This window comes from Dermacentor variabilis, chromosome 2, assembly GCF_050947875.1.
Source record: "Dermacentor variabilis isolate Ectoservices chromosome 2, ASM5094787v1, whole genome shotgun sequence".
NCBI lineage: Eukaryota > Metazoa > Arthropoda > Arachnida > Ixodida > Ixodidae > Dermacentor > Dermacentor variabilis.
Genome location: NC_134569.1, coordinates 253,836,388 through 253,850,628, shown reverse-complemented (window position 1 = coordinate 253,850,628; position 14,241 = coordinate 253,836,388). Strand labels below are relative to the sequence as shown.

General features: G+C 49.7%; 1 protein-coding gene across 1 annotated transcript in view; it reads left to right on the top strand.

Moving 5' to 3' along the window:
* Duox (dual oxidase) overlaps positions 1-14,241 on the top strand; it is a 389,750-nt gene that overhangs the window by 330,864 nt on the left and 44,645 nt on the right. The window contains exon 29 of the mRNA XM_075682845.1: positions 12,472-12,627. Coding sequence (XP_075538960.1) covers positions 12,472-12,627 — 156 coding nt within the window. The remainder of the gene's footprint in view (positions 1-12,471; positions 12,628-14,241) is intronic.

Sequence of the window (14,241 nt, the reverse complement as noted above, 5' to 3'; positions counted from 1 at the left end):
ACCCAAAGGTGTACCTGGGCCGGTGGCCAGTAAATGTGACGTGATATTGCGAGCAGCTTCGGCCATAGCATGCTAACGGACGACGACGCAGAGACAGTTGGCACAATTTTTGTGTCGGGCCTTTTGATTCAAGGTGCAAGAACAATTCATCCATGTGTCCGTCTTAATACTTAAGTACTTATTGATTTGCAGCTGCTGCGGTAGCCTATGAGTGTGGATAGCAAAGTCGCTAGGGAAATACTTGGGGCGGCTTAACGAAGTCGATAGGTCAAAATCAAAGCCGTCCACGACAGCTTTTCTCGTAGAGGCTGTGCAATATTCGGAAGCTAAGAATGTGGTCCGTCTGAAGAAAGGCTGCCACGCAGTGCGTATTACCCTATGTTGCTTACTTGACACCATCACAGATGAAGAAGAAATAGAGGAAAAAAGAAGCGTATCAAAAACGCCCTTCCAGCCGACGGGCGGTTGCGCTTGGTAACGCCGGTGGGACAAGCATTGTTGCGAAGTTCACTGCACAGGGATGGCTTTTCATTATTTTATTTTTGTTTTGTAGACGTCATCACAACTCACCGCAGGTAGTTTGAAATTGGGTTGTATTGGATGTAGCGGCCTCGCCCTTGGTAACGAGAGGGTATCGCCGTGAAAAATTAGCGATGCCCTGGCCTTGGTAGGTAACAATCAGGTACATGCACACATAAGCACAGTCACACATGAATTCACACACACTATCAATGTCAATCAATATCAATCAATATCAATGTTTGGCGGTTAATGTGCGCGCACTATGACCTACCACTCATTGAGTCGACTCTTTGTTGGGGCCACTTGGTCACCACCGCTAGATGGAACACTGGGGGAGAAGCCAAGAGCTAGCGGTAGTGTTGTGCCATCTATAGGCGCTGGTGTGAGGCTCGCGCAGTGCAGAACCAAATGTTCAAGTGTCTCTTCGTCCGCAGCACACACTCTGCACATAGCGCTTCCCACGTTGTCGTCAAAGCGCCCGCGGTAAACCAGAGTTCTGAGAGCGCCGGCTCGTGCCTCGAAGAGGAGGCTGCTGGCTTCACTGTTGACGTAGAGGGGTACCACACGGATCTCTTGTTTGTATTCTGTATAGAGTTTCAGTGTGGACTTACCCTCCATTTCTCGCCGCCAAGTATCCGCCTCCGTCTGCCGCACCGGGGTCTCGACTGCTTCGGCCCACTTTCTCTAAGTCTCCCCCTGTACAGGGCTCGAGAAGAAGCCGTATTTCTTGGGCAGCTGCTGCTGCCTTTTCGTCCACCTGGTGCGGTTGTCATTGCGGTGTATGCAATCAAACATACGCCGTGCCCAGCGATGTGGCTGCATCAGGCGCAACTTGCCCTCGTAGGTCAGCTTGCGTCGCGCCTCTCGCGCTTCGATCCGGGACCAACCGAGGTCACCCTGAAGTGCCTCGTTTGCCACGTTGCCGTGGCAGCCCGCAGCCAGTCTCCCTACAGCGCGCTGCCTGCGTTCCAGCCATTCTCGGGTCTGCGCTGTGGGGCATACGACTGCATTGGCAAAAGTCAATGCAGGCACGTGTACGGTTTTTCACAGCTCTAGCTCCATAATGAAGCGATTGAATCCCCACAGGCACTTCCTGCGGGGTATTTGGCTGGCCCGCTAGGATGTTCCTCTCAGGCACTTTTCATGGTTTGCCGTATAATCTTGTTGCGCGCTGAAGCTCACACAGAGATATCGGTACTCAGTTTCCTGGGGCAGTAGTCGTCCGCATGGTAGTGTCAGCTAGCCGGGTGCCTCAGGGCCAGAGAAGGCAATCACTACCGATTTCTTTGTGTTAAACTGCGGTCCCAGTGGCGCCAAGGCTTCGGCACAGCTGGTGATGAGGGTCTGCAGATCGCCAGTGTTCACCGCCAGCAGCACTGTCATCTCCAAATACCAGCCCCGGCAACGCTTGCTGCTCCCTGAGCCCATCACTTGTTCCCTCCACCACAAAGCCTACCCTGGAGGCCATCAGCGTGCACTCTACGCATGCGGTATACAACATACAGAGCAAGGGCGAGAGTGGGCAACACTGTTTTAAACCCTTGCCCACCACTACCTCGCTCGAGTAGGCGCCGTTCAGGGTAGCTACAACCATGCTGTCTGCATAGAGGCGTCTAAGCCCAGTCCATGTTGGTGTCATCCCCATCGCATCAAGATGCCGTAGCAGTGGCTCGTGTGGGACACTGTCGTAGGCGTTCGTAACATCAAGAAAGCAGCTGATTAGCCCACGTTCCTCCTTTCGTGCGACCTCTATACATTGGCTCAGGACAAACAAGTCGTCCTCGAGCCGTTGGTCGCACTGGAAACCATTCTGCAATTCAGTGAGGTGCCCGCCCTCTTGGGCCCACTGTTAGGGTTGGCGTCTGATACCACGTGCAGAGAATTTCAACCGACTATCTCACCCTGCCCCGTCGAAATGAGGTGTGACTTCGCCTGCTATTGTTCGCGTCCCGCACCTCGTGCACAAAGAACTTTCTCTCACCCGACCTTCTTCCACCAGGCATCGTCGAAATGAAGCGTGACTTCCTAATTCGCCATAACCGTTTCGAGTGTCTGCCTGTCTGCCGGAAGCCCCGCAGTGCACAGGTCTCTTCTGTGTGTGTATGTGTGTGTGGGTGTGCGAGTTTAGAGAGGCCCTTTCCTAGAATTAGACCTAGAATTTCATCCACCTTTGAATGAACCGTGCAAATTTCGCACTAGAAATCATCTCGCTCTTGCTTGGTCGCCATGTTTAACCGGATGCCTGCAGCCCGCCGACAACGCCACGCTACCCAATAAGTAACGTCGGTCGAGCTTCAATAGGCAGGTTGTTGGGCTGCTGAGCACGAGGTCGCGGGATCGAATCCCGGCCACGGCAGCCGCATTTCGATGGGGGCGAAATGCGAAAACACCCGTGTGCTTAGATTTAGGTGCACGTTAAAGAACCCCAGGTGGTCAAAATTTCCGGAGTCCTCCACTACGGCGTGCCTCATAATCAGAAAGTGGTTTTGGCACGTAAAACCCCAAATATTATCAATAGGCAGGCGTCGCTACAACTCGGGAGCAGTACGATACGCTACCCCGGGCAGCGCAACACCACGCAGTCATCCAACCCTTTATCACTTGGGCGAATACACGATACACCACGCTAGTGATCTTAAAAGGCTGGTGGTCACGTAGAAAGCCGGAATCGCTACTCTTTTCGGGAGCAGGATCACCTCGCCGCGTAGCCAGTTTATAGGTATTGGTCCACCGTCCGGAATTTTGCTGAAGAAATCAGCCAGCTGTGACGGTGATTCAGTACCGATATATTTCACCAGTCCCGCCGGATACCGTCACTGCCTCGAGTAGTGCGCGCACCTATTCTCGTGATTGCCCTATCAAAGGCATTCCGAGACACTGTCCACGTCTGATGGTCGGTAGCCACGAAGTCTTAGCGCTCTGGGGCAGGGAGGGGCACAGCGGGGGAACCCTGTGGTGGCGGCGCATACAGTTGGCGGATATAGTCAGTTAAGGCTCGGTGGAGATCATTCTCTTTGGCCCCCGTTGACTCTGTGCGAACTTCAGGCTGTGCAGCTTTGGCATCAAGGCGGGACACATACGCCCAGAACTTCACTGCTGCTCCTGGGCCTGCAGGTTTTATTGCCTGGAGCGTCTTGTGGTTGGCCTCTGCTATCTTCCACTCCGTGATAGCCTGCATTTCCCGTTTTCGGTGCAGATATTCCTGCCATGTCACCTGGACATCCTCGCTATGAGGACCCTTAACCGTGTGGCGACGATTCCGGTTGGCAGCTCGGCGAGCATTCAGTGCTGCCTGGGCCTCCCCGTCGCACCAGCTCTTCCTTCTAGCCCCTGGATGCGCGTTGACAATCTTCTCATGTTTCCGCATGATCCGGCGGAGCTGGTCAATGTACTGCTCGTAGGTCTCCGCTTCATTGCGGCTGGGGCTTAGTTCAAATACGTTGGCCGCTTCCTCATATGCCGCTTCGGGGAGAAACCGCACTGTGGGTTCGCGCTTCTTCGACTGTCGGCGCCAAGGGGATGCCTTAAACCGCAGCCTGAAGCGGTTGGGGTCGCTCCCAAAACTTTACCGGCCTCCCTCATCAATGTAGACATACTGGAGGATTTTTCCGAAGTTCAGCAACACAAGGGCATGATCGATTCGCGAGTTCTGGCGCCGCGCACACCATGTAAACGTGCCTTCGAAGTCAGCCCGAAGGTTTGCAATTTCACGGGAAAGCTCCTGGGCGAGCCCGAGCATGAGCCTCCCATTGTAGTCGGAGTAACTATCGAGCTTTTGAATGTGGCCATTAAAGTCACCTAGGATGAGTACTTCCCGACTGTGACCCCAGCGTTCGATGTCGTGCTTGATGCACCGTACCACGTTGGAGTTCTCATATTGTTATTTCGTCGAAACAGTGAGGTAAACTACACAAGCTAAGACTGGCGTTGCGTGTATGTAGCCGGACAGCTAGGTGTGTTCCACACAGGAGTGTTCGAGCTGTGCCCAGGTGCTGCCTTCTCACCACAGAAATCCCACGCGTCCACCCTTCTGGGATGTACTTTATCGGTTACAGCCAGCCCAGTTCGAAAGTGGATTGACTGGTGGTCTCTCCAAGTCCCGTAGATGTCTCCGCCACTCCATAAAACGTGATGCCCTCTTCCTCTATTCCTCTGTAGAGCTCTTTCCATGTTGCTAAGCGTCGGCCACCTAAGTGAAACCTCGTTATAACGAACAGTTAAAAAGGCGAAAATTAGTTCGCTATATCCATAATTCGTAATATAAAATTTCGTAAAAAATGCATGCAAGAGGAGCAAAATTCAATCAGAGAAGGCACAGCAACTCGAACGATGCTTACTTGGGTCACGTTCATTTATTTACGCACAAAGAACTGCGTTATCGCGGCCTGCTTCTTGGTGTTGATCGCATTCCGTATCACGCCCTGTTCCACAGTTTGCAAACACTCAACACGGGCAAACCCACTGCCCTCAATAGCACTGCAGTGGCGGCGCAGTAAATCCAACGCAGCAAGTGCTTCTTGTGAAGTCGGAATGTTCTCATCGTCTACAGGGTCAGCCTGAGCTTCGTCTGCTGGATGTTCAGAGACTTCCGCAGCGATTTCGGCGTCCGTCAGTACAGCCGTGGTCGCTGAGATGTCGTCGCCACCTACGAAGTCTTCTACAGTCATTGTTGCAGGCATGTCACCAACAAAACGCGAAAAATCGTTGCAGGCCTCATCGAGCTCGCGGAGCTCTGCTTCTGCTTCGGGATCGTCACGATCGTCACTTGATGCATGGGCCTCTGGTGGAACAAAACCTGCGTGCCGAAAGCAGTTGGCAATCGTTCCACCTTTCACACTGTCCCATGACGCTTTAAGCATCTGGATTGCTCCCAGCAGGTCGATCTTCAAGTCTTGCTTCATACGAAGCTTCACGAGAAGAGTGCCAATCAGTCTCCTCATAAACTGCCTTGAAGGCCCTGATGACGCCTTGATCTAAAGGCTGCAGCTTGGCTGTAGAGTTAGGCGGAAGAAAGCGAACTTCAATGTTATTGAGTGCGACATCTGTGTTGTGCGCGGTACAGTTGTCAACAAGGACGCACACTTTGCGACCCTCGCGCACAAGCTCGCAGTCCCAAGCAAGCAGCCACTGCGAAAAGTTCACGCGTCATCCAACATTTCTTGTTGGAAGCATACTCTACGGGGAGTACGCGGCACTCTTTCATGCATCGTGGGGTTTTAAATCTGCCGATGATGAAAGGTCGCAGTTTCACAGTGCCTTCCATGTTGGCGGCAAGCAAAACAGTGATCCGGGCCTTTCCTTGCTTCCCGCCATGGCACGGCTCTCCACGTGCGTCAAGGGTATGCCTGGGTAGCATCTGCCAAAATAGGCCTGTTTCGTCCGCATTAAAGATGTCCTTGGGCTGATATTTTGCAAGGATTTGCGGCCACTCCTTTTGCAACCACTTTCTGATGCTCTCGCAGTTAGCCGTCTCACTTTCGCCAGAGATCGTTTTGCCCACGATGCCATAACGTGCCTTAAACCTTTGCAGCCATCCAGAGCTGGCGACGAAGTTTTCGGCAACGAGGATACAGGCAAAGTCTTTCGCTTTTTGTTGAAGCATCGGCCCCGACACTGGTATGTTCCGAGCTCTGACATCTAAAAACCATTTGTAGAGCGCCTTCTCCAAGTCGCTGAACGCAGGGTGCCGAAGACGCTGTGCACTTGTCCGCATGGTCTCGTGTGCTTGTGCCTTGATGACAGCTTTGTTCTTCACAATGGTACTCAAAGTGCTCCTTGAGATGCCAAATAAGTCCGCAAGAATGCACTTCTTGTCGCCGTTCTCGACACGTTGAATAATCTCGAGCTTGGTCTTTAACGTCAGTGCCACTCATTTTTTTTTCACATTCATCGCCATCACAGCACTACGCACACCCGCGCACCGCACTCGACACGACCACCGAAAGAGCCTCCACACAACGCTACGACGGCCACTAAAACGCAAAAGCAACATTCGATCACGCCGCTGCCGCCGCTGCTGAAGCGGCGCTGTCAGCGGTTGTGAGATGCGGACGATTTCTTTGGCTGTCAACTCTCGATGACGACGTGGCATCTGTGGCGCTGTCAGCGCCTGCGAGGTAGTCCTGAACGTCTGCTGCGCCGCACAACACACTTGTAGTGCAACGAAGCCTGCCGCCTGCTATTAAAGTGAGGTAGGGCTTGGCGTCGCGAAGTTCGTTATATCCATTTTATGCCAAACCGCGTTTGCTATAGGAAGTTAAAAATACATGTTTTTGACAAACATATTTCGGAAGAGTTCGATATATTCAATAATTCGTTATATGCGTGTTCGTTATATCGAGGTTTGACTTATATGTTAAGGAAGGCAACCGATACTGTGACTGGTTTCTGGTGTCGAGTTCTGTGCCACCGCGTTTGGACATTTGGATGCTGTGGGCACACCCCTGTTGGCACTGTGGACGTTTTTCAGGGTGGGCCATTTTTTGGCCAGCACATTCTCGAGGGCCTCCTCGATTCACCTTCGTGCTAGCTCTCGCTATAACGCGACCGAAGCGGCGACAACAAAGCGCTCACGCAGCTCTCAGCACATGCCGCACTATGCACTTTTCGCAGATCACTTTCAAGATAGGTGTACGCGCGTCTGTTTTCAAAGCGAAGTAAACGGCGAGAACACGGCGCGTGAAGTTTTCAGCAGTGGACACACTCTTTCCGCATTGCACTCTTTCCGCACGCCGCCGGAGAACGGTTGATAATGGTTCGACGCGTATGAGTGAAGCGCTAAAGAGCGATAACCGCTCAGAATGAACGGAACGTCATCAGCGCACCTGGCCCCGCCACCTGCAGTACTTTGCTTACGTCATTCACTTTGCGCCGCCGACCACAGTAGCTCATGTCGCCGCAGCGCTGTCGCTTATACTCGTCGGATCGAGTCTCATAACATTGATAACGACATTAAACTGCGTGTAGATGATCCAGCGTCACAATGCTTGCGCATTGAGTTTCTGTGTGGTTTTTTTTCGGAAAGGAGGAGGAGGAAAGACATTTATTTAAAAAAAGGAAAGAAAAAGCAGGTGTCTGCCTGCTTGTGTGGGAGGTGCCCTTAGTCCAGGGCTCCTGCGGCTCTTGCTGTCTCCCGGGCCCGCCGCACCAGTTGCTGCTGGTTACGAGGGTCCGAACTAGTCAGCACGGCCTTCCACTGCTCAGGTGTGGGGATGGGTATTTGCGGGGCTGCCTTGACGTTGAGGCACGCCCATGTGGTGTGATATAGGGAGGCGTAGTCGTTACATAGGGGACATTTGTATGAGTATAGTGTAGGGTGTATTGCATGTAGTCCGCTTAAATGGGGGTATGTATTGGTTTGTAATCGCCGCCATGTTACGCCGTCTTCACGTGAGAGGGTCTTGTGTGGAGGTGGGTATTGTCGTCTATACAATCTGTGCTGTTGTAGTATGGCGTTGTATTGTAAAGGTACGGGTTCCATAGATGCGGCCGTTTCCCTCTCTTGGGGAGTCCGGGAGGCATGAGCTCGGGCTACAGCGTGCGCGCGCTGATTTCCACGGAGGAACTCGTGTCCTGGGGTCCACGCGATTTCAACGTCCGGCAATTGGGAGGCTTGGTTGAGGAGTCGGTGGGCGATTGAAGATATTCTGCCTCTCGCGTAGCAACCGCAAGCTGCCTGGGAGTCGGTAATAATTGTGAAGTACTGGTTAATAATAATAATAATAATAATATTTGGGGTTTAACGTGCCAAAACCACTTTCTGGTTACGAGGCACGCCGTAGTGGAGGACTCCGGAAATTTTGACCACCTGGGGTTCTTTAACGTGCACCTAAATCTAAGCACACGGGTGTTTTCGCATTTCGCCCCCATCGAAATGCGGCCGCCGTGGCCGGGATTCGATCCCGCGACCTCGTGCTCACCAGCCCAACACCATAGCCACTGAGCAACCACGGCGGGTGAAGTACTCGTTGGTCAGACTAGAGGTCATGGCCAAGGCAATGGCTGTCTCCTCCACTACGAGGGCGCTGGCAGTGCGGACCGCCATCGAGACCACCTCTTGAAGGTTATGGTGGACAACGCTGGCCATCGTGGCTACTTTTTTGGCTACTAGGTGCAGTCGGTGGTGATCCAGAGCTGGCAATGCATGTAAGAGGGGTGCCAAGCCTTTCCTTTTATGAGATTCTTGACCAGCTCCCGAAGACCTGCTCAAGCTAAGATTTGCTGATGGCTGTATGTAGTTTTCTTTTATTGTGGCCTGCCCTAGAACCGCCATGAATCCTACTGTGTAATGACATTAGAGCAGTATTCACGTATTTTTTAAAATTACATGCAGCCAGTAATTGGGCTGCCTAAGGTTTGCGGCCCGGCTGCAGCTCCCTTCCCCCGCTTCCGTTGCTTCCGTTGACAAGTTAGGGGGAGGGGTCTAGCGCAACCTTACACCCCCTCCCCACAGTGGCGTAGCCAGAACATTTTTTGCGTGAGTGGGAGGGGGGTCCCAATTGAGCGTGGAGGGGGAAGGAGCTGAGCCAGTGCCATAGTATCAAAAATTTTACTGTTAGTAAGCGTTACAAATGCCCGGCGTGCCCCCTTCGCTACGCCGTTCCCCCCCCCCCAATTGACACAAATCGACCTATCAGAACGTGTATGACACGCATACATGACATAACATGAATGACATGCCGCGAAGCTGGCATGGATGTCGTCATATCATCAGCATCAGCTTATTTTGATGTCCATGGCAGGACGAAAGCTTCTCCAGCGATCTCCAATACCCCTGTCTTGTGCTAACTTGTTCCACGTGTCTTCAAATATCCTAATTCCATCACACCCACCTTATTCTCTGCCGTCCTTGACTGTGCTTCCCTTTCCTTAGCACCCATTCTGCAACTCCAATAGACCAGCGGTTCTCTCCCTTATGCATTGCATGGTCTGCCCAGCACGACTTCTTACCTTTAATGTCAACCACAATATCAGCTATCCCCATTCGCTCTCTAATCCACATCGCATTCTTCCCTTCTATTATCGTCACGCCTAACATTTTTCATTGCATCGCTCGTTGCGCGGTCCTTAACGTCATCCCAAGCTTCTTTGGTAACCTCAAAGTTTTGGCCCCATATGTTAGTAACGGTACAAAGCAATGAGTAGCAGTAAGCTCCATGCTCATGATTTAGTAATGCCTGCCGTAAGCTCTCCAAATATTCTTTTTTTTTTCTTAATTTCCTTGATCGGAGGACCCTGCGAATAATTAACCTCAATTTCGTTCTCTCGCCAGGCTGCGGAACATTACTTTTCTCTTCAGCATACTAACCTTCAATCAGACTCTTACATTTTCTTCGCTACGGTCCTTAAACGTTTGTTGCATATAGTCTGCAGCGTTGCTGAGTATGCCGACGTAATCTACAAACCGTAAGTTCGTGAGCTATTTACCGTTAGCCCTCACTCATATAACCGTTCCCAGTCTAACTCCTTGCACACCTTTAAGTATTGAGTAATAGAGTTGCAAACACTTTGCCATTGCTCATGCGAAGCTTTTTGCAGATATCTTGCTATGCAAAGTCGGCGAGTTAGTGTCATCCGTTCGAAATCAACATTCGTGCGCTGTTTGGAGTCAGTGCGCAGCTGCCTAGATGCCAAGATCTCATCGATCCAGCTACCTGATGCAAGCGCAAGTAGCGCGCATTTCATCTAAGCAATATCAAAGCATAAACTGCTAATGTGCATTTATCATATACTGTACGGTTGTTCACTTGCTCCCGTAAAACTAGGGTGTAACTTAGAAAAACTGGCCAAGGGTGTACGAAGGGTGTTTTTGTTATTGAATAGCCTTTTCCGGTAAAAAGGCTGTTCCAAGGGTGTTTACAAAGGTGGAAAGGTAAATACACCCGCATTACAACCATAAGGGCGTGAACATTTTAAGAGTGTATATGAATACAACAATAAAACCCCGGCCCTCAGTCCCCAGCAGCTGCGAAGCTGCGAAGCAACTGTCCACCGTGGCGGTCCGACCTGCGCCGCAGCAGAGGGTGCTAAGAATATCTGGGTCCGGACAGGCCGCCATTGAAATCTGAACCTGGCAACCTTTAACGCTAGAACGTTATCTAGTGAGGCTAGTCTCGAAGTGCTATTGGAGGAATTAGCGTGCAATAAATGGGATATAATAGGGCTCAGTGAGGTTAGGAGGACAAAAGAAGCATATACAGAAGAAACTAGGAATAGGGCAAGAATCAGATGTATGCGTTAAGAGAAAAAGCGGGCAATATCCTTACTAGGATGGAGGAGATAGTTCAAGTGGCTGAGGAGTTCTGTAGATATTTATAGAGTTTCAATGGGCACCCACGACGATAATTGAAGAGGGAATAGTCTAGAGGAATTTGACATCCCACAAGTAACGCCGTAAGAAGTCAAGAAAGCTTTGGGAGCTATCCAAAGGCGGAAGGCAGCTGGGGAGGATCAGGCAACACCAGATTTATGGAAGGATGGTGGGCAGATTTTTCTAGAAAAACTGGCCACCCTGTATACGCAATGCCTCATGACCTCAAGCGTACCTGAATTTTGAAACGACTTGAAATATTATATACCGATCAGCTTACTCTCCGTTGCCTACAAAGTACCTACTAAGATAATTGCAAATAGAATCGGGAACACCTTTGACTTCTGTCAACTAAAGGACCAGGCAGGATTCCGTAAAGGCTACTCAACAATAGACCATATTCACACTATCACTCAGGTGATAGAGAAATGTGCGGAATATAACCAACCCTCATATATAGTTTTCATTGATTACGAGAAAGCGTTTGATTCAGTCGAAACCTCAGCAGTCATACAGCCATTACGGAATCAGGGTGTAAACGAGCGGTATGTAAATATACTGAACGATATCTGTAGCGGCTCCACAGCCACCGTAGTCCTCCATAAAGAAAGCAACAAAATTCCAATAAGGAAAGGCGTCAGGCAGGGAGATATGATCTCTCCAATGCTATTCACCGCGTGTGTACAGGAGGTATACGGAGACCTGGATTGAAAAGATTTGGGGATAAGAGTTAATGGGGAATACCTTAGTAACTTGCGATTCGCTGATGATATTTCCTTTTTTTAGTAGCTCAAGGGACCAATTGTAATGCATGCTCACTGAACTGGAGACGGAATTAAGAAGGGTGGGTCTAAAAATTAATCTGCAGAAAACAAAAGTAATGCTTAACAGTCTCGGAAGAGAACAGCAGTTTACCATAGGTAACGAGGCACTGGAAGAGGTAAGGGAATACATCTACTTAGGGCAGGTAGTGACCGCGGATCCGGATCATGAGACTGAAATAATCAGAAGAATAAGAATGGGCTGGGGTGCATTTGGCAGGCATTCGCAGATCATGAACAGCAGGTTGCCATTATCCCTAAAGAAAGTGTATAACAGCTGTGTCTTACCAGTACCCACCTATGAGGCAGAAATCTGGAGGCTTACCAAAAAGGCTCTACTTAAATTGAGGATGACGCAAGGAGCTATGGAAAGAAAAATGATGGGTGTAACGTTAACTGATAAGAGCTGATTGGGTGTGGGAAGAAACGCGAGCTGATGACATCTTTGTTGAAATTAGGAAAAATAAATGGGTATGGGCGGAAGTTGTAGTGAGGAGGGAAGATAACCGATGTTCATTAAGGGTCATCACTGGATTTCAAGAGAAGGGAAGCGTAGCAGGGGGCGGCACCAAGTTAGGTGGGCGGATGGGATTAAGAAGTTTGCAGGGACAACAAGGCCACAATTACCACATGACCGGGGTAGTTGAAGTACGGGAGAGGCCTTTGCCCTGCAGTGGGCGTAGTCAGGCTACTGCTGCTGATGATGATGATGGTGATGATGAATTTAATTAATTATTTCGTGAGGCTGCAGGCTTTCGCCTTCATCCTCTTTACCGAATGTTAAAAGTGACGCTAAACATATTGTTTTATTTTTTGCAGGTGTACTTCATGTGGATTTGTCCCTCGCATCGGCACTTCGAGTGGTTCATTGACGTTCTCAGGGATGTAGAAAGGAAGGACGTGACAAATGTTCTGGAAATACATATTTTTATAACACAGTTTTTCCATAAGTTTGACCTGAGGACCACTATGCTGGTAAGTTTCTTCGAGAATTCCTAGGGCGGTCAAATCAAAGCCGCATACATAGTGTAACTTAGCCAATGTGACAGCAGCAGGCACGCAGACGGCCACAGCATTCTTAATGCTCACGTCGTGTGAAACCATGCTCGACCACAGCGAATCAGAGACGTTATTGACTTTCAACAACTTGATCTGGGCGAGTCCGTTCATCTTGAGGGCTCGACCTGTTGTGTTTGTTTTCGCTTCCTGTACTTGTCTTCTCCACGCTGCTTTAAGTTTGACTCGTTATTGAATTGCATCAATTGTCTCGTCGAAGAATAAACGCGGGGAATACATTGATGATTTTGTTGTAGCTAACGTCTTTACGCCGACAGCTATGTATTGTCGACAGCTTTGTCGGTCACTGAAATAGTTTGTTCGCGTGATAGAACCAAAAGTGCCACTACGTTGGCTCACTAATGCTGTTGTTCACGTTTTATGGTAAGGGCGTAGAAAGACAGCGTGAAAACAGTCAATTAGCCCTTGATTTCGCATGCACGCGTAATAAACAAGCGGTGCAACAGAAGGTCCCCGCACTGATGTATGCAGACGACATTGTGCTGCTAGCGGACAATTCAACAGAACTACAGACAATGGCCAATATGTCTGGCAACACAACGATAATCCTAGGCCTGAAATTTAGCACTAATAAATCGGAATGATTATATTTAATGAAGACGCAAAGTGGTCGATTCAACAGCAAGTCATACCCATGGTCAAGGGTATGAAAACTTCGGCGTATACATAAACTAAGGAGAGACTTACTCCAGCACCATCCAAGATCATGTGTAAGCAAAAGCGAATCGCAATGCAGCAAAAATGAAACAAAGGTCACTTTTGGCCCACAGTAAATGTCAGGTGGTGCAGCTAATCTATAAAGGAATGATGGTGCCAGCGCTGACGTTCACAAATGTCACTCTGTTCCTAAAAGCGGATATATTGTCCCGGTTCGAAGTTAATCAAAGACAGGTGGGCCGGTTGGCGTTGGGAACCCATGGCAAAACCACAAGTGTCGCAGTGCAGAGGGAAATGGGCTGGGCCTCGTTTGAAGTCAGAGGAGCGCAGAGCAAAATAAGTTTTCAAGAAAGACTCAGGAATATGAAGCGAAATAAATAGGTGGCTAAAGTGTACAAGTATCTGTAGCTAAAGAGCGTAGACACAGAATGGAGGAAGAGTTCAAGAAAGTTAGAACCAAGTACAGGGTAATTGAATGTATAGATAGAGAACCAGGGGTAATCAGGAAGCGAAACAGAGACAACGAATTGGATGCAAAGAATGAAAACGAAACAGACCATGTACATTTACCAGAATGAGAAGTAAATGAGAAGAGAAAACTTGTATAATAACATGAAGGGATTGATTGATTGATTGAGTAACTTTTATTTTACAGTCCTGCAGAACGCGTATTAGCACGTCGCGGGCCGCTCCCACGTCGGGACCGACAGGCCTAAGGGACGTGCCTTGCAATTTGAGGCTCGAGGCGGTTGCTTAAGGACAAGAACAATACCTGAGCAAATATTCGCAACTAGATTAGGCATGTGTATGCTGCAGCGATAATCTGGAGTCCACTAATCACAATGTTATGAAATG